The following is a 21,364-nucleotide window of genomic DNA, read 5'->3' on the forward strand; positions in this document are numbered from 1 at the left end:
GTTGGCAGCATCAAAGTCCGGACGCCGTCCGCATAAGCAGCGCCAGCGAGACAGGAAATCGCCGCAAGTCTGCGCGCGCCACCGCTGGCTTCTGGCTTCTTAAGCGCTGGAGTCGCGAGCGCTAGGACAGTTCTGTACTCGCCGCTCAGTTGTATACTCGCCACCGAATTGTGTACTTGCTAGTCAGTTGTGTGTTCATTGCAGCAGATTTGTTGTTTGTCGTCAGCCGACGCTGACCTAGCCGCTCCGACTCGAACTAGACAGATTTCTGTAGACACGGAGTTCACTACTGTGTTTCTGTATCTTCGTTAATAAAGATAAGTACCGAATTTATTTAATCAGAGTGTTTGGGTTTTCATCTTTCTGTTCACTGTTCCAGCGGACCGGTCGGCCCGCTATTAAAAGTGTGGCGGTGACTTCGTAAGCCGTTTCTACAGCGAATTGTTTGTCGCTACGAACGCCACCACAAAACTGGTAATGAGTATGATGTACTCTCTATTGTACATTGTACAACAGTACATGGAATATAAAGGTAGATATAGACATGAAACTGATTTGTCAGCAGGTATATAAAAACATAACAAGTGTTAACCATGCAGCAAACAAATTCCTCCTTTGCATACAATCATTTGTCTTATATCTCCGCCAAGAGAAATGGACCTAGCCATTGATGAGATGGCTTGCATGCTTCAGTGATACACGCAGCCATACCGTAGGTGCAACCACAATGGAGGGGTATCTGTTGGGAGGCCAGATAAAACGTGTGATTCCTAAAGAGGAGCAGCAGCCTTTTCAGTAGTTGCAGGGGCGACAGTCTGATATGGCCTTGTAACAGTAACAAAAACAGCCTTGCTGTGCTGGTACTGTAAACGGCTGAAAGCAAGGGGAAACTACCTGAGGGCATACTGCTCTACTGTACAGTTAAATGATGACAGTGACCCCTTGGGTAAAATGTTTTGGAGGTAAAAAAAAGTCCCCCCCCCCCCCTTCAGATCTTCGGGCAGGGACTTCTTCAGGAGGATGTTGTTATCAGGAGAAATAAAACTGGCATTCTAGAGCATGGAGTGTTAGATTCCTTTATCAGGTAGGCACATTAGAAAATTTAAAAAGGGAAGTGGATAACTTGACGTCAGATTTCGTGGGAATTAGTGATGTTCAGTGGCAGGAGGAGCAGGACTACTGGTCAGGTGAATACAGGGTTACAATACAAAGTCACATAGGGATAATGAATGAGGGCATTTAATAATGAATAAGAAGTGAACATATTATCATAGCCAAGACAGACACAAAGTCCACATCTACCACAATGATTGAAGAAATGTATGATGAGAGTAAAGAAATTACTCAGATAGTTAAGAAAGACAGAAAATTTAACTGTGATGGGGGACTGGAAATCAACAGTGGGAAAAGGAAGAGTAGGAAAAATAGTCGGTGAATATGGACTGGGGAAAGGAATGAAAGAGGACACCACCTGGTAGAATTTTGTACAGGGTATAATTTAACCATTGCTAATGCTTGGTTTAAGAATCATTAAAGAAGACTGTATACATGGGAGAGACCAGGAGACATCTGAAAGTTTAAGGTTGATTATATCATGGTATGCCAGATATTTCGGTACCAGATTTTAAACTGCAAGACATTTCCATGGCTAGATACAGACTCTGACTGCAATTTATTGGTTATGAACTGTAGATTAAAACTGAAGAAACTGCAAAAAGGTATGAAATTAAGGAGATGGGACCTGGACGAGTAGAAGAACCAGAGGTTGTTGATAGTCTCAGAGAGAGCATCAGGCAACAACTGACTAGAACAGGGAAAAAGAATACAGTAGATGGCACCAGAGTATCAAATAGGTAAAAAAATAAGGTCTAGTAGGAATCCTTGGATAATACACAAGAGATTGCATTTAACTTATGAAAGGAGAAAATATAAAAATGCAGCAAATGAAGCAGGCGAAAGGAAATACTAACGTCTACAAAATGAGGTTGATAGGAAGTTCAAAATAACTAAACAGGAATGGCTAGAGGACAAAGGTAAGGATTTAGAAACATATTTCACTTTGGGAGGGGGAGGGGAGAGAGAGAGAGAGAGAGAGAGAGAGAGAGAGAGAGAGAGAGAGAGAGATACAGTCCACAGGAAAATTAAAGAGGCTTTTTGAAAAAAGAGAGGCAACTGTACGAATATCAAGAGCTCAGATGAAAAGCAGTACTAAGGAAAGAAGGGAAAATGGAAAGATGGAAAGGGTATACAGACGGTCTATACAAGGGAGCTGAGCATCAAGGTAATATTATAGAAATGTGGATGAAGATGGGATGGGAAATATGATACTGTGAGAAGAATTTTGTCAGAGCACTGAAAGACCTAAGTCAAAACAAGGCCCCTGGAGTATATGACATTCCATCAGAACTACTGATAGCCTTGGGAGAGTCAGCCATGACAAAACCCTTCCACCTGGTGTCAAGATGTATGAGACATACATCAACAAGAATGAAGTAAGTGCAAGTCCACAGAAAGCAGTTGCTGACAGATGTGAAAATTATCAAACCATCAGTTTAATAATAAGTCATGATTGCAAAATACTACCACAACTCCTTTACAGAAGAATGGAAAAAACTGGTAGAAGCCAATTCTGAGGATGATCAGTTTGGATTCTGGAAAAATGAAGGAACGCACAAGGTACTGAAACCAACAACTTATCTTAGAAGATAGGTTAAGGAAAGGCAAATCTATGTTTATAGCATTTGTAGACTTAGAGAAAGCTTTTGACAATGCTGACTCGAACACTCTCTTTGAAATTCTGAAGGTAGCAGGGGTAAAAAAAAAAAAAAAAAAAAAAAAAAAAAAAAAAAAAAAAAAAAAAAAAAGAGAGAGAGAGCGAAAGGTTATTTAAAACTTATATAGAAACCAGACAGCAGCTATACAAGTTGATGGGCCTGAAAGAGAAACAGTGGTTGAGAAGGGAGTGAGACAGGGGTGTAGCCTATCCCCGATGTTATTCAATCTGTATATTGAGCAAGCAGTGAAGGAAACAAAACAAAAATTTGGAGTAGGTATTAAAATTCATGGAGAAGAAATAAAAACTTTGAGGTTCGCTGATGACATTGTAATTCTGTCAGAGACAGCAAAAAAACTTGAAAGAGCAGTTGAATGGAAGGGACAGTGTCTTGAAAGGAGGATATAAGATGAACATCAACAAAAGCAAGACAAGGATAATGGAATGTAGTCAAATTAAATCAGGGGATGCTGAGGGAATTAGATTAGTAAATGAGACACTTAAAGTACTAAATAAGTTTTGCTATTTGGACAGCAAAATAACCGGTGTACAGAGGATATAATACGTAGAATGAAAATGGCAAGAAAAGCATTTCTGAAGAAGAGAATTTTGTTAACATCAAATATAGACTTAAGTACTAGGAAATCTTTTCTGAAGGTTAGGAGTGTAGCCATGTATGGAAGAGAAACATAGAAGATTAACAGTTTACATAAGAAGAGAATGTAAGCTTTTGAAATTTGGTGCTACCGAAGAATGCTGAATATTAGATGGGTAGATTACTTAACTAAGGAAGAGGTTCTGAATGGAATTGGCGAGACAAGAAATTTATGGCACAACTTCACAAAAAGAAGATATTGGTTGATAGGACATATTCTGAGTCATCAAGGGAACACCAATTTAGTGTTGAAGGAATGGGGGGAGGGGGATTGGATAAAAATTGTAGAGGGGGATCAAGAGACAAATGCATTAAGCAGTTTCAGAAGGATATAGGTTGCAGTAGCTATTTGGAGATGATGAGGCTTGCACAGGACAGAGTAGCATTGAGAGCTGCAGCACACCAGTCTTTGGACTGAAGATGACAATAACGTGGAACCATGTGTGAAAAATACAGAGTACCAGGTAACCACTCTAAATAATATCTTGAATCCACCAGAACCTCTTATACATTAAAAAACTAATGTTACAGGAAGATGATACAACATTACTTCGTGTTGTTCACAAAAGCAGTGACAGTGGGAACAGTTTGGTTTTGAGCTATTTGGACAAAAGGTTATTTCTTGTTCTCACACAAATCACAAAATGGAAATTAACACGATTTCTGTGAAGCTGGTTAACTATCATTATCTCAATTATCAGCGAAAGTAGAACAACTCTTTATATTTGAACAAAGTTATTTGCTTTTGCTTCTTCTTAATGTATTACTTTCCTTTATTTTGTTAAATGCTAATATTTGACTGAGTGTGTCCCCACATGAAAATATAAATCACTTTAAATGAAAGGAAAAAAATATCATATGAGACTTATAGCTTGGATGTGTTTGTTAAATGGTAACATCAGTCAACACAAAAAACACACAATACCTTACGCTATGACAAATAACTATAAAAATTTGGCTCAAGAAGTTCTAGGACTATCTTGTCATAAAATACAAAGTGGATTTAAAAAACAATGTAATTCATATTTGTGTTCAGCATACAGGTTCTGGAACAGCACAGCAAACATTTTGACTGGAATACGGTTCAGGATTGCTGTTACATTCTATTTAATCAATTCAGCATCCTCAAAATGCAAGTGGGATGGGAATGGCAGGGGGTGGGGGTGGAGCTGAAGCTAGCGGGTGTTCAAGGATTGTTGTCCCCCATTTGGCAAAACCTTATGCACAGAAATGTTACTATGGGTTGGAGAACAATAGTAAAGAATAAACATGCACTATCACATATCTCTACATACCACTACACTAAGACAATTGTTTGAAAAAGACTGGGAATACGATAAAGATATCTACAGCCTGTTCATTGATTTTCAACATGCATACAACAGCATCCACAGGAAGAGCCTATACAATGCAATGCGTGACTTCAGAATTCCTGAGAAGCTAGTGAGGATGGTGCAAGCTTGTACGAAAGGGTCAAAGGCAGCAGTACGTTTCCGAAGAGCCACATCACAAACATTCGAGACTGGGACACGCCTCAGACAAGGTGATGCTCTCTCATGTGTTCTGTTCAATGTCATCTTAGAGAAAGTAATAAAAGAGTGTAGGCAACAGGAGTGGGCTGGAGTAGAGATGGACGGCAACTTCAATTGTCTCACATATGCAGATGACATAGCACTACTAAGTGAATCAAAGCACGAGTTGAAAGAAATGTACCAGAAAAATGGACAGTTATGCACAGAAGGTAGGGCTCAAAGTGAATCGAGACAAAACAGAGTTCATGCAATTAGGAAGAAGACAAGAGCAGGAAGAATTTCTTGAGATAGATGGCAAGAGGTTCAAGAGAGTACACCAGTTCAAATACTTGGGATCTTGGTTTACCATGGACAACAACATAAAAATGGACATCAAGGAAAGAACAGCAGTGGGAATGAAATGCATGCATTCCCTGAGAGAAACGCTCGGCTCTAAATCGATCTCAGTGAACACTAAGATGAAAATCTAAAAAAAGTGATATGCCCAGCAGCACTGTATGGTTCAGAAATATGGAGCATGACTAAGTGAGGAAGGGGAAAACTATTAATATTTGAAAGAAGAGTAATGAGGAAGATATGGGCATCAGTTTTAGTTCATGGAGAATGGAGGAGGAGGAGGAGGAGGAGGAGGAACGAGGAAATCTACCTTCTGATGCGACAACCAACTATCCTACAGAAGATAAAGAGCAAAAGAATACAACGGGTGGGCCATGTAGCTTGTATACCAGGTGGAAGACAGGAGAAGATGGCACTAGCAGCGAAACCAAACACCAAACGCCCCATTGGACGACCAAGGCAGCACTGGATGGACGACCTGGCGAAGGACCTAGGAGTCCTGGGAATTGAAGACATGCAGCACATGGTCTGCAGGGCCTGTGATCGTTGAATATCTATTTATTACATACCTCAAGTACTCACAACAGATTATTGCCAGATTTGTTTGAATAATAGAGCCTCTTACTTCTTGGCCAAATATTCTGTATGGCCACTTACTGAACAAAGTGCGTATTGCTAGAATCACGATACAGACATTCATATTTATTGTTATTTTCAAACAGGACAATTCTGTACTTACTTAATACTCCGCTGTGTGAGACGCTGCAGAATGGCAGGGCGTAAACGAGGCTGACCCCCACGAGAGTTGTTACCACGACCAGTCACCACATGGAGGACACGCCGTGACTGCCCACTTGCTTTGAGTCGCATAATGTGAGCATCCAGGAAACTGTCCAAGAGGCAGACTGCCTCTCGTACATACAACCCGTGTAAGTCTAAGTTGGAAGAATCTGGTGCTGCTGCACTAATCGCTGTCGCTGCACGGCAACTCGCTTCTTGTGCGTGAGTTTTGTGGAGTCGGGCCTTTAAGCAGAAAATGATAATTGGTATGATTATAATGACAGAATATTTACAGCAGGCTGTTCCAATGCTGCTTCATTGGGCACAAATGCCCAAGAGGGCACGTCAGCTCACCTGCATGCAGGTGCAGGCAGTACAGACTATCCATCAAGATTCCAACTCAGAAGCTTTGCCTTTTTGTCAACATGTGCTCAACCAACTTAGCTACTCATGCATGACTCACAACCTGTCCCACAGTTTGGGTAGCTCAGTTGATAGAGCACTTTCTGCAAAAGGCAAAGGTCCCAAGTTCAAGTCTTGATCTGGCACACAGTTTTAATCTGTCAGGAAGTTTCACATTAGTGCACACTTTGCTGCAGAGTGAAAAATTAATTGTACAGAAACGCTGTTGGTGAGGAGAATGTACATGGCACAGGCTGTGGGGCAGCTACTGAAGTCAACTACGTACACTGCAACTGGATGGTCTAGTTGGCCTTGTCATAGTTTGATAATGGTCATCCTTTCGAATGGATCATTTGCTCATGGTCATACCCAAGTGGAATGCTGTGTAGTGGTCACACAGCTAAGTTTATTTATGATGAGGTCACTTTTACATGTCATTATGAAAGGGGTGAAGGACTGCATCCAAAAACTACGCACTTTTTCACCTCACTCACATGCCTGACCACTGTTCACTGTCACCTGTATTTTTTTTTTGAGTACTAATCTATCCTCTTTACATACCAGCTGGTTATTATTGAACTGACAGTGTCTCAAGTGGTGCAGTGCAAGCTGGATATATTGCAGGACACTGAAACATCGTAGGTGCGTTCATTAAACAGTGTGCTTGCGGAACAGGCCGAAAAAATATTAGTTCCACTTTCTGCCACCAGGTGAAACTATGGCACTTTGAGCAGTCAGAATGTGAAATGCTTCCTGTTTAGACATCAGGATGCTGTTTGTCGCTTGGTGATGTGTTGATTTCTTTTGTGAAGTGACTGTTGGTATAAATGGTTAAGAAGGTCGACATTTTTCTGTACGAAACGCAATGCCTATTTAGAATGGAGAGCGTGCACTGCTAGTGAAGGTGTTTTACCACAATGGCAGCAATAGTAGTGCAGCACTGCAGGAATGTTACCGACAGAAACAGCAGTGATGAGGCCCCATGTCAATAAATGGACTAACGAATATGATCAAGAAATCTGAAGAAACAGGTGAATTAGGTGGTGCAGCAGGGAGAGGGAAGTGGCCCAGTGTCATGGTAGTTGATGATCAAGTTGCTGCAGTTATAGCTCACCGTGCAGCACATGCCTCAAATTCTGCAGGCAGCATTCAAGCTGTGCCACATGAATTGTCTGTCCCCTCTTCAACAGTCCAAACGATTTTGTGCCACATTTTACACTGGTATCCCTACAAGATTCAGAATGCACACCAAATGAAGCCCCAAGATAGGCTACAACACCATGACTTTGCCTTTCATTTATTGGTATTCATGGAAATGGATTACATATGGCCGGGGAATATTCTTTGGATGGACGAGGCACATTTTACTCTGCACACTGCTGCGAATGCACAGAACTGTCTGATACGGGGTTCTACTTCACCAAATGTTGTGCAGGAACATCCACTGCACTCAGTTTATGTGATTGTGTGGTGTGGTTTCATACACTCCTTCATTCTCAATCCATTTTTCTTTGAAGAGATGACACCTCATGGTCCTGTTAGGTATACAGTGATATAAGCTCATTATAAGAATCTCCCTATGCAACATGTGATTCCAGCTTTGTAAGAACGTAACCGTGTGTACACCATTGTTTTCAAACAACACAGAGTGACACCACATATCGCTTGTTGGGTGAAAGATTTGCTTTGAGAAACCTTTGGTAACAGTCACATCATCTTTATGCAATTTGAAGATGTGTGGCCTTTCAGATCCCTTGACCTAAATCCATCCAATTTCTGGCTGTGGGGATATCTGAAAGATTGTGCCTATAAGAGATGCATCTGAACTCTTCCTGATCTGAAGGACATCATATGACAACATTTTGCTCTTATTATACCGGATATGCTGCGAGCAACTGGTAATCATCCCATGTCATGGATGCAGCATGTTGCCAAGTCAGAAGACTGTATTGAACACATTATAACTTGTGACCATATCCTATTAAACATGTCAGAACCACTATTATCATGTATTTGATTGTTTCTCCCCTTCTCCTGCACCCACACCACATTCTGATTACTTACAGCAACATATTTTCACCTGGTGGCAGGAAGTGGAAGTAGTATTTTTTCAGCACACTCTGCGAGCACACCAAATAATGAAGATACCTATGATGTTTTAGCATCCTGTGATGCATAAAGCTCACACTGCAGCACTTGGAACACCATCATTGTAATTATAGCCACCTGGTATTATATGCCATCACAGTCTTTTAACTGTCAAATAATGTTTGTAAGGGCAGGCCCATTAAGAGTGTCAATATGAAGAGTTATTTCCCATTTTAAAAAATCTCATTCATTTTTCTTCACTGGAAGCATACGCCATAATAATATTTACTTCACATATTAGTGCAGTCAAGAGATATTGACACTAAAATTTTGTACCTTTAGTCTGCAGTTCTGATTATATAGCAAATTATATGAAATTCTGTAATGTAATGCAAATCAAGTATTTTCACATGACACCTGGAGAAACAAATTCGCTAAAAACTTTGATGAACAAAATATGGTTGTCCATCAATCAGCAAAACAAATAATATGTAAGATTAATAACACCAAAGCATATATTACCTTCCCTAATAAGTGCGCAGACGAGACATAATGGCAAGAATTGACGACATAAGCACCTTTTGCAAAAATAAAACTGTACAACATTTAAATTGTATGCCCACACAAAGCAGAAGGAATGTTACAAAGGGATAAAGATCTTTTGGTTCAGTTTTTGATCAAACTGAACATCAAAAGCATGAATGAAAAAATCATGCCTGTAAATTATTGCACTTTTCAACAATTAGTCATATCAAAGCACGCTCATTACTATCACAGCATTAGACACAGTTGCAACACGAAATACACCATTGCTGCAGTTGTTTATGACCATATTGGCACAGATAATTATGAACTAAATGAGAAGCATTACCAGAACGTACCAACTGTGAATAATAATGAGCCACTGAAGGCATTCCTTTTTGGAAAGCTTCCTGTGCTTTCATATGGTATTCACTTCTCCTCCTGTAATGATGTGCAGCTTGTTCTCTGTATCTTTCAACAATATACAACACATTACTGCCTCTTCCGTCAGCTGTAATGTCATCAAAATCTTCTAAGGGACTGGTGGTCTCAACACCTCTCTGCAAAAATCAAAAAGAAACTAACAACATTTCCAACATAAAAGGCTCACATAAAATCAGATTTTACCAAGCATAACAAACTTTATGGTACAATACTAGAGGAGAATTCCTCGTACATATTTTACAAGATTGATAAATAATCCAGGAAGACTTATAATCACTTGTTACAACAATTTTTCTTTTTTTTCTTTTCCTTAAGACTGCTAAACCAAATTCAACAAACCGTACATTTAATAACCTCTATACCTGTTGTTCAAGTTATCACAGATGTAAAAACATTCATCTCCACAAATTATAACAGTAACTAGCTTAAACCGCCAATGCATACCTGCTGTTCTGTTATCTAGTTTATTTTAGTGTTTTGCATGCCTCTGAAAAGGGGTTGTGTGTTTCTACTTGTATTTTAAGATCATTAATAATTTTATTACAATATGTTTTTAAACACAAAATCCACAGATGCTCACAGCAGTAGGTAATTCAAATGGTTAAACATTACTGCTTGAGCTGGAATAGGTTTTCTAATCTAAAGGTCCAGTAAGGAAGACAAGTGCTGCATTTGTAATCCTCTTTTAACTGAAATTTTTGCTCTAATTTTTATTTTCTACTTTTTAAAATAATGGTCACTACATTTTAGGTATAAATATTAATATTGTGGTATTATAAAGACACTGAATTACATGTTTAGTGCTTTGAAATGTGGATGGCAAACACTACTTTGCAGGGAGAAACTGATAGTAATGAGGCTATAGTGGACACTGCCCCTTCTATCTCTTTCACCTGGTCCCCCTTAGCCAAGAGTGGCACGTTTCTGGACAATAATGACATCTGCCTCTCCAATGGTTCCATGAAAACCTCTACCCATATGAACCCATTAACCTTCAATAGTATCCTCTCTTTTATAGTGGAAATCTATTCCATGCCAAAAATGTCAACCATATGGTCTGGCCACAAGTGTATGGCACATCACTAGTGATCTCCCATGAATACCCACGTGTTCCCCTAATTCTCCAATCATGCCAACAAACTAGATATAAAGTAGCAACCACCTCCACCTCTCTTTACCCAATATCACCCCATAGTGGAATAACATAATCACATTTTTATCTTGGTATTTGCCTGCATTTCACCATGCACTATATTTTGCCACCTACCCAATCTATGAAACATCCTAGCTCACCTTTATACCACACATACTCACAATCCATGGCACATTGGTTGTATCCCCCTGGAAAACCCATGTGAAAGACCTGTCCAACAGAACCACCCTGAACACCCCATTCCAGTCCTATCACAGGTCTATCCTATGTATCACAGGCAGGGCCTCCTATGAAAGCAATCATCTCTTATACCAATGCTGGTGTAACTTCTGCATGGCCTTTTATGTGGGCATGACAACCACCCTTATGAGGAGGTAGAAAACCTCTATGATGAGTTACAGAACTGGCAACTGACAGTAAAATCCCACAACAACATGACAGTGGAGGATATTAATGTGAAAGTATGACAAAAATTGAAAGTACAAGTCTTCAATGGGACAGTTTGAATGTGATAGCAGATATGGCGCGAAGTCATAAATTCATATAATTTGTCAAGAACAAATAGAAGATGAATTTGGCAAGCAATAAATGGAACAAACAAATTGGCCAGGAAACAGACTGGAGTCAAAGACATGATTATACTAATAATCAAAATGAGATACAAATTAATGAGTCACATGGCCAAGAGGGCCCAAAAAAGTTCTTTGCTATACGCCAAGAGATAAGGGAAGACCGGGACAATAGCCTAATAGGAACTAGGTACATAACATTAGATAACATGAGTGGGAGTCGCTGAAGAACAAAAAATTCTAGAGGTGGCCTTTGTCTAGCATTTGATGTCAAATGGTTGTTGTTGTTGTTGTTGGTGGTGGTGGTGGTGGTGGTGGTGGTGGTGGTGACGACACTATAGAATTAAGGTAAGCAAGGTATATCAGCTTTTTTAAAAAAAAATTGCATCACCTATGTACAAAACATTCACAACACAAATATTTGAGTAGGTGCTTCAGCAGTTCAATAGTTTACCCCTTCCAACTGAATTTGTTATAAAGTTGTAATTTCAGAATTTCACATTGACTGCCCCTTCTATTTGCATTCCTACAAATTTTATGCTTATGGTAGGTGGAAACTTCTTACAAGTTATGAACTATATATAGTGAATAAAGATTCCAGAATGACCTGACACAAAGAGGCATCTAGGCAGTAAGCACATGGACTTACATCATGCAGGCACATGCTGTACACAATACGGATTTTAATTATGTTTTATTTCAAATGTGTGTGTGTGTGTGTGTGTGTGTGTGTGTGTGTGTGTGTGTGTGTTATTCAAAGTGATGGTGAATATGAGTGGTACACATTCCACAAGGATAGTTCTCATAATAAAAAGTGTGTTGGCATCCTTAAAAAGTGTTTGAATACTTATTGCCAATAGCCAAGCATCTTGTTAATCATTTGTAGTGATCCTCATTGCAATCAACAAACTAACAATCATCTGACACCTTCTGCATAAGGAACACATCTATAAAGGAAACAATTTTAGTGAAAAAAAAAAAAAAAATACTTGTAATAGGTATGTGAAGCGTTCATGTCCAACTGCAGCACTTGCATAAAATTTATGGCCATTACAACCAGCCCATATCATCATGTTTTTTGGCAACAATGATGAGCAGAGATGTCGTACTCTCTCAGGGATATCCTTCACTGACGGGGATGAGACATTGTGTTTCTATTAATCAGTTCATTCAACCACAGCAAAATAACAAGGAATATTTTGATGTGACAGGTGGGCCTGCGACGCAACCTCATGGGCTGAAGAAGGGCTGAGTTGACAGTGATGGCAAGCAATCGGCCCGTCAGAGACAGGCCAGCTACAGCACACCCATGATGGGCTAGCGCTGAATATGTGTAGTCAGTGCTGAACATAGATGCCTATCCTCTTCACCCTTACATAGTAATCTATTAATGTACATCACATTGTTATCCTTGATCCACCTATCTGCTCAATGAATATTTTTTGGGTAATCTAGAACTCACTATGTGCCACTGAAATTACAGACTACAGTTTTGCTGAGATTGGACTTCCCATTGACTAATATCTTCTGTTTACAGAAATTTTCAACTGCTCTTGCATACATTACATACAGTAGCTGTCTCAACTATAGTAAAACACTAAAGTAATAATGTTAAATCACTTATGTAGGCTGATGAAATATGATACTTTGAAAAAGGCACAACGTATGTTACAAATATTGTCATGAGTGGACTTCCTGCAGCTGTGCTTTTCATCTATGTTTACATTAACAGATAACAATTATGAGTCCACTGAATATGCATTATTTCTTGCTTAAGTTGACTTCAGTTTTCAAAATATGTATGTACTTGAAAAATATGAGTCTTCAGCCAGCTCACTAATGGGCAGATCAGAATTCACTCCAGAAATTTTTTAGTCAATGCTTGCTTGAACTAAAATTATTGGTGACATTTAAAATGTCATTTTCTGCCACCTGTATTCCAGGATGGAAAATACAAAGTCTTCTTAATTAACAAATTAGTTGTCCTCTTGGAAACAAACTCAAAAAGAAACTACAAAACATGTGCATTATGGGTTATGGGGGTCCCTTCCTGTTCCTTTTATGATCTCTGAATTCCTAAAAGCCATTATTATTGAATCGGTACAGACAGATCTTTTCCACAGTACAGATGCAAACACATTTAGAATTCCAAGCGCCAACAATCCTTTTACGACAAAGGATGTCCTTGGCCACATTGCATAACGATACAAAGAAGTCAGGCATTTGTAAGGATCATTTCCGTTCAGTAAATAAGATTTGATTCCTGAAGATGAGCACAAGTACCTCAAAACATGTTGCAAATAAATTAATGTTACACAATTAATAACTAATAAAAAGTGTTACTGGTTGTGGACTACACATATTACCTTTATTATAATATTCACAGATAACCATTACTGCCAAATGGCAAATACTTATTCTTTACGTGGCACTTACATTTAGTCAGCACACAGGATAATGAGTTTTACCCTACTTACTTACAACAGATCAAAAAGGAAATATAGACTTTTTTCGGACACAACTTCACACAGAAAACTTTAATACTCTAAATACAAAAAATAATGTAGCAAAAGCTTCTGAACATCTTTGTTATAGCATATGAGAATTGTAAGTTGAAAACAGTTGACACTTCTGAACTAAAAATTTAAGATCCAACAGCACTCACCTTCACAGTTTCTTCTGCAGCTTCTATCAATTGGCTACGATGTTCAGAAAGAGCTTCTGGGCTCATTGCAACCTTTGCTTCTTCTTCACTCGTGGAAGCTATAAGTACAGCCAGTGTGTTATCAAAAGAGTTACCCGTAGAACTGAATACATCGAGAATTGCCTCTTTACGGAATGTTGGGAACATTTCACATAAAATTTTTTTAGATAACTTTATCGCCAATGTTTCCTTTGTTTCATGATGAGAAAATGTCTGAAAAATAAATGGTACGTGCATGCTATTAATTTCCAGTTTCTTCTTTTGTAAAAGAATTTCAAGAAAAATTATAATCAATTTTATGTATTACAATACATTCAATAAATCTCATATCATTAGATCACCTTAATGTAACAAATGAATGTAAAACATACACTGAACAACCATTTTATGGTGTTTTAGATATGTGTACAATGGTAAGTAATAAGTGTTTTCACAATTTCTTTAATAAAGAAGCTTTTTGCATTTTCTTTACATCTAGTACAATTTTATACCATTTTTATCCACAATCATCCTTCTGCACCATAATCAGTTATATCCTTGTTTCATAACATTATTTTGCTCTTTGGTTAACACCTTGCAATGAGCTATTGACCTTGATCGAGTTTCAAGCTTTCTTTTAACAATTTTCAAACATATCTGTTCATATCTTTTTGGGGTGCAGCTCATAAATTCTATCAACTGCAGCACACAATTTTCTTTCTAGGCAGCTCTTGATATACAGTTCTCCTTAACCTTATCTCTGTGGTTTTAATATAGATTTATAGTACTAAAATGAGTTGTATATAAACTACTTGTGGGTTGGCAATGAGATTTGGAGGGGAGGGGGGTGGGGGTGGGGCAGGGGTAGAAAGTGAGAGTGAGACAGAATGAGAGTGACAGTGGCAGTGAGAGTGTGAGTCAAGTGGCAGGGAGGAGGCGGGGGCTGGGGGCAGTTGGGTGCCTCAGTCTCAGGCTGACAAGGATGAGGAATGAAACCTGTCAAGCCATATTCAAATTATCCAACCCAGCCTCTGGTTCAACACATTTACGGAATACAAAGTAAACCTAAATTTCTCATCTCAGTTATATTTTGGCAGCACTTACATCTATTTGTTCACCTAATATATTTCTGCTTCTCAAATCACTCATTAATAGCACGTTTAGCTGTCTGGCACAGATTATTATTTTCAACTTTGCACTTGATGTAAGTTTGTCATTCATCACTGTCCTGTGGTATCCCACTGACTGCTTCTCTCTTTTGCTAGATCCACATTCCTAATTTCCTAATGCTCTCTCTAACCCCTCCCTCTCTCCTTTACCCATCTGCAGCAAACTCTTCACAACCTCTCCCCCACACACTCCACCCTTTCAGATCCATTGCTCAACAAATCCTTCACCAGAGACGGCCTCAAGAAGCCACACATTTTGCTCAAATTCATTTCTCTACCACCACCACCACCACCACTACTACACATACTCCTTAATAGGAAAAATATGTTTCAGCAATTATAAACATCGCATATATTTACTGAACAGCTGAAATGAAATTACTGGATCAAATATGTAGGGAACCAAATTTTTAAAGCCACTAAAACAACATCTAACCTTTTGCAACCACAAAGCATATCAAAATTCAGAACACTTTCATTAGCAGCTAGTGTTGTGACTGCAGTTTGAACTAATGTACCTGGTCAGCTTTATACAACGCCAATGCCATCTCCATATCCATAATTTCTCGAAGATCTGGGACCTTTTCATCTTTAGAACGCCTTCCATAGCTTTCTTGTATTTTCCTTGCAAGTTCCTCATCTATAAGACAAATGGAATAAATATTAGTGTATCATTTCTCGCATTTTTGAAGGTCTATTATCTTTGCTTTAGGATCAGATTGTGTGACTTTCGAAAATATATTTCATAGTTTATATTTTATGCAAATATAATTCTAATTCTAATGCATGTGTGAAACAACCATTACTCTCTCTCTCTCTCTCTCTCTCTCTCTCTCTCTCGACCCCCCCCCCCCCCCACACACACACACACACACGCATGACATCACTACAGAAGATATATTTTAAAATTTTATGATATGTATGCAGTTTCACTAAAATGTGTAACAAGATTCTCAGATGCTGCAGTAATTTTAAAATATCTATCACTGGTATCACCATGATGTACAGTATCCCCATTTAAAACGCGATGATATTTTCTTACCAGAAAATAAAATGTATTGTTAAAATGTAACATATTGATATTTATACAGCACAAGTGCCGGCAACTTCCCTAATAACCACAAGTATGCTTATGAAGTCTGTGCTATGCAAGAATACAATTACATAATTAGATTAACACATGCACTCCAATTAATGGAGTGTTGTGAGACAAGCATGTACATTACGCCAGTGCCTGCTTGAAATGGCATTTCAAATAAATATCTTGAAATCACAATTGGTAGCTGCATTTTGTAATGTGGCTAATAATTATGACACTAACTGTTTGCTAAATAGTAATTCAAGTCTGAAAATATGAATTTCATTTCAACAGTCAGTAAATGATATTGTTAATTCTCATTGGAAGTTATAGTCCTGAAACTGTTAAAACCTCTGTCAACTCTCACACACATATTTGTTTCAGATAGAATCTGATGGCTCCCACTTCGTAACAATCCTTTCAAATAGAAACACATTTTCCATGATCAGGAGTGTTCTACAATGACAAATGCAAATCAATAGAATCTAAGTTTCTTCACATTTATTATGATGCCACAATTAACATTAGGTGAAATGAAGTTTTTAAATGTATGAGCAGCACACTTTAACAATAGCTGTAAAGCGATATATGTAAATTTAATACAATAACCATATTTTGAGAACTGCACCTTCTTTAATCATAACATCCTGCTGTTGTTTAATCTGTTCTTCTTCATGCTTCATAAGATAGTAGTGGATTTGAAGTGCCAGGCAGAGAGGGAGCTTCACTGTTGCAGAAGTTTCTGGAAAATTAGTAACCTCATTAAATTATGAGTATAACTACTGTTAATTTAAGAAACAATTCCAGCGGAACTGACTTTTCTTTAAATGTGCTTAATAAAATTATGATAAAATTTGAAGCAACTTAAAATTAATGTTGACAGACATCAGCACTTATTGTTAAATTGTATGTCAGAGATATTACTCTGTTTCCTGTTTCTATAGTATACCTACATCTCCATTTACATGTGGTGGATGGTACCTCTGGTATTACTAATACTTTACCCTTTCCCTGTTTCATTTGCAAATGGCGCACAGAAAGAATGACTACTGATAAACTTCTCTAATAGTCTCGTAGTCATTTCATGAGACAATTGTGGCATACCCATGTAATCCAGGACACTAGGACGCCGTCATGTGTGTGTGAGCTATGTAGATCAACCACAGATTCATTTTTTCCGTAAGCTCAGAAACATCCACAGTAGAGATCAGAAATGGAGGTAGTACAAGTTCAATGTTGAGGGTTGCATACATTAGAAATCAAGGCGCCACTGTTATGGCGGTCTATATTGGCGTCTCTCCTTCCCGCTATAGTTCCGCGAGTATGACAAGCCTGAGACTGGTAGTGTTGCAGTCACTTCCGACTCATCGACTCATAACTTCTTAGTGAAGCATGCATGAGAATAAGACTAGCCATGATGTAATAGGGAAGCTGAGTGCACAATCTTGCTGTTGTCATGTAGCTCTTACAGGGCAAAAATTGCCATCTCTTAGGAGCCAGATGGCCTCCAATGACGCTGTGTTTTGTGAGACTGTACAGAATGTAAAACAAAAATTAAGTGATGCAATGTACACAGTAGCAAATGTGCTACAGAAGAGAAAGAGTGATGTCCGGAAGAAGTTTGACGCTGTAGTCCAAGCTGCAGATGCAAAATTTACAAAGTTTGTCCAGTAAAAACAAAATGGTTGTATTCTTGTTTATTCCATACGTCCACCATGAGAAAACATGAATGTTCCATAAAACAAAAACAGGGCAAAGAACAATGTCAGTGTTACGTCACCGCAACCAAAAAGTGTGCTATTTGTGATTCAGTGGTACTCACGTGCAGCGAAGAAATTAGACCAATCAGTATGGTTTATGGCTCTGGTTTCAAAAAGGTAGCCCATGCACTTATATCTGTCTGATCTGAAGTAGGTTGTGAAGTTTATGTGAAGGCTATACTACATCATCCTGCTAAGATTAACAATCAAGTAAATTCCACTGCAGATTCTATTAAAAAAGGTGTGGGTTCCACAAGTTACTGCTGCTACTACCTGTAAAAAGTTCTCTTACCTAAGAGATATGTGGATGGATGATGCACGTAAAATAACCTACATTGCAATGCCTATCCACTATTAGTGAAATGTGACATACGAAAATCAATGTACTGTTTACTGCCCCCCTTTTCCAATTATTGGAGCTTGTTCAATGTTTAAGAGTCCTTGCAATTTTCTGAGGACCTGATGAAGACAGAACCTTCCATAACAGATCAGGGCTCTAATATAGTGGCAGCTCTGAAAGCCTTCACTGGACTTCCTAGCGCTTGTCATTGTCTTAGTAACTTGCTCAAACATACGTTGAAGGCAGAGTTTTTACTATTGCCGTCAGAACTATCTTGTGTAGGAGCAACAATAAACCAGTGTAAAGTATTTGTGGCATATTGTAAGAGGATTGGTCTTCCAAAGAGACTCACAAATTCAATAAAACAAGAGGTCAAAGCCTGATGGAACACTTTGTTAGAAATGGTGGTTTCAGTACCTGATACTCTGATCGATGTTAAGAAGTTGCTCCCACAAAAAGAATTAAGTAAACTGCAGAACATAGATGAGCAGACCCGATCTCAAATGAGACAAGTATTCAACTCTACCTTTTTTTATGTCTCTGGCAGCATAAACTTCTGAATGAGCTTTTGAGCCCTAATGAATTAGATAGCGATATCTTGCTAATACTTCAATTAAGATGCAGAAGTTACATGGCCAGAAGGAATGATAAGATTAACCTGCACTTATACCACAAGATCACTGCATTTTTGTGTCCCCCATACCTTTTGATGCTGAGCACTGAAGGCAGAGATAATGTTTTCAAAGAGGTTGGTGCTCTGCATGCAGACATTTTGGGTGAGTTAACAGCCATACATGTCTATTATTTTATGCTATTGGAACATGATTATGAGTAAATGTTGCTACAAATTGCGACCTCCTATCTTTCTAGTTACTAATGGTTCACACGAAAGTACATCAGGCCCTTCAAAAGTGCCACATCTGTTGAAGTTCCAGAGGTATCCAAGAAGTTTGGACCCTATGGACAAACTTCGTGAAGTATCACCATACCTCTCAATCACTGCTAGTGAAAAAGATGCAGAGACAGAAACTGATATTCTTGAATGGTGGAAAGAACAAGAAAAGATAGCATCTTCTCAACACATGTAGCTAAGATCATACTGTGTATTCCAGCCTCAAGTGGCTCTAGTGAGAGAAATTTCTGTGCTGCACGTTTAGTTGCTACCAGGCATCACAGTCATCTGTTGTTAAGGTTGTGGATGGCATTTTATTGGTCCACAGTAACAATGATCTATTAAATACTTGTGATTTGATTAACTAATGTCAATACCACTCAGATCTTTATATATTATTGTGACATAATAACAAAATTTAATGATCCTTCCCAACAGTCTCCTGAAAACACCTATTTGGTGGACCATCGTCTCTCAGCAATTTGTTAAACTTCTGATACCAATGACACAGCATTGCCACATTATTCGTAATGGACATTAAATGACACTGGGCTGGTTCTTAACACATGCAGCTAGGAGGAGATGTTTGAAAGCAATTACTATGGTTGCAGAAGACAGAGTGCTGTATACAAAATTAATGGAACGAGACAACTTATAAGTCAAGTGTGTCAGTTGGAATATTCTGTCTATCACGGTAACTCGTGTTTATAGGCTAATAGCGAGTTATGTAACATATCATTCATTTCTGTAATTTTTTGAAGATGCTGTATATTTATTTTAATATTTAACCATTATTCAGAGAAACCAACTCATCCTCATATACTGTTTTCTTGTACTGTCATCACATACTTGGTAACTTGTCCAAAGTGTGTGTATGTCAACATAACTGTTTGACTCTCTCTGAAATGAGAGCATACATAAAAATAAATTTGCAGCAGTCTTCAAAAACATTATATTTAAATATTGACAAAAACAAAGAAAAACACGCACACCCACACAAAAATCACTCCTAACTGATCAGTATTAGTACATAACTAGCGACTTGCCTCAGATTTGCATGGGTTGCAATAAGTACTGACGGCCAGACTTCTGTTGTACCGGTACAAAATTATATACACAAATCTTCCTTGTGAATCAATCTATTAGTGAAAACTGTCTCAAAATCCCTATAGTAGTCCCTCACATTAGTCTTCACCTACAGACAGAAAGTCATAGTGGAGGATTTTCAATTATAATATGTACAGATAATCATTGCAAACTCGTGTTCTTATTCTCCTTTCCATGTTGGTGTAGTACACTTGCACCTACCAACAGACTCAAGTGACACGTTGTCGGTTACATGGGCAGAGGCAGAGACTGGCAAGTTGAGTCTCCAAACATATGTAAAAGGCGCACTCAAAGATGATGTCACAGAACCCAGTGTCAAGTTTAATATGAGTTTACGGAGCTCATTTCTAATCTCTAGTCCATAGTGACTTCACAGTGTTCTGGAGCAACCAAGGTGGCAGTGCCAAGAATTTCGACCAGTGGTGCTCCCAAAGTTAGAGAAGCCAGACCTTATGAAACAAACCTCAGGAAGCCAAAGCATAAGAAAAGTCATGAAATGATGGAGTCAACTTCAAAAGAAACATGTTGCCCAACTCCTCTTCTTTTGTGGATGAATTACATTGCCTTAAGATTTTTCCAATGAATCACAGCCTAGCACCTACTTTTCATTAAAATAAATAAATAAATAAATCACGCACAATGTGTTCATTAATGTTAATGCTATTCATGTACACATGTCCTGCAAACTGACTCATTCCACATCATTTTGATAAAAAAAAAATCATTCAAATGTGATTTCCCCCCATTGGCATAATTGAACAGTAGTGGATCTCTTCACCTATTTACACACAATATGTTACATTTACTTATGTTCATAGTCAACTGCCAGTCCCTGCATCAGTCATTCATCCTCCGGAGGTCTTCCTGCATTTCTGTACAGTCTTCTGGCATTATAATCTTCTTATATGCAACATCTTCATTTGCAGAAATCCTCATGGAGTTTCTGATGTTGTCCACTAGATCATTTATATAACTATAAAAAGTAATGGTCCTGTAACATCTCCTTGGGGTATTCTATAAATTACTTTTACATTTGTTGATTTCATCCCATTAAGAATAAGTTCACAGGCTTCAATGGACA

At 38.4% G+C, this 21,364-nt stretch overlaps 1 protein-coding gene across 2 annotated transcripts in view; it reads right to left on the reverse strand.

Annotated features, from left to right (window-relative positions):
- Nucleotides 1-21,364, reverse strand: part of LOC126248525 (uncharacterized) — a 169,836-nt gene that overhangs the window by 69,541 nt on the left and 78,931 nt on the right. For both annotated transcript variants that reach the window (XM_049949577.1, XM_049949578.1), the window contains exons 4-8: nt 16,813-16,926; nt 15,625-15,746; nt 13,920-14,171; nt 9,448-9,648; nt 6,036-6,319 (exon numbers count right to left, since the gene is read on the reverse strand). In XM_049949577.1, the coding sequence (XP_049805534.1) occupies nt 6,036-6,319; nt 9,448-9,648; nt 13,920-14,171; nt 15,625-15,746; nt 16,813-16,926 (973 nt within the window). The remainder of the gene's footprint in view (nt 1-6,035; nt 6,320-9,447; nt 9,649-13,919; nt 14,172-15,624; nt 15,747-16,812; nt 16,927-21,364) is intronic.

This window comes from Schistocerca nitens, chromosome 3 (genome assembly GCF_023898315.1).
Source record: "Schistocerca nitens isolate TAMUIC-IGC-003100 chromosome 3, iqSchNite1.1, whole genome shotgun sequence".
NCBI classification, from domain to species: domain Eukaryota; kingdom Metazoa; phylum Arthropoda; class Insecta; order Orthoptera; family Acrididae; genus Schistocerca; species Schistocerca nitens.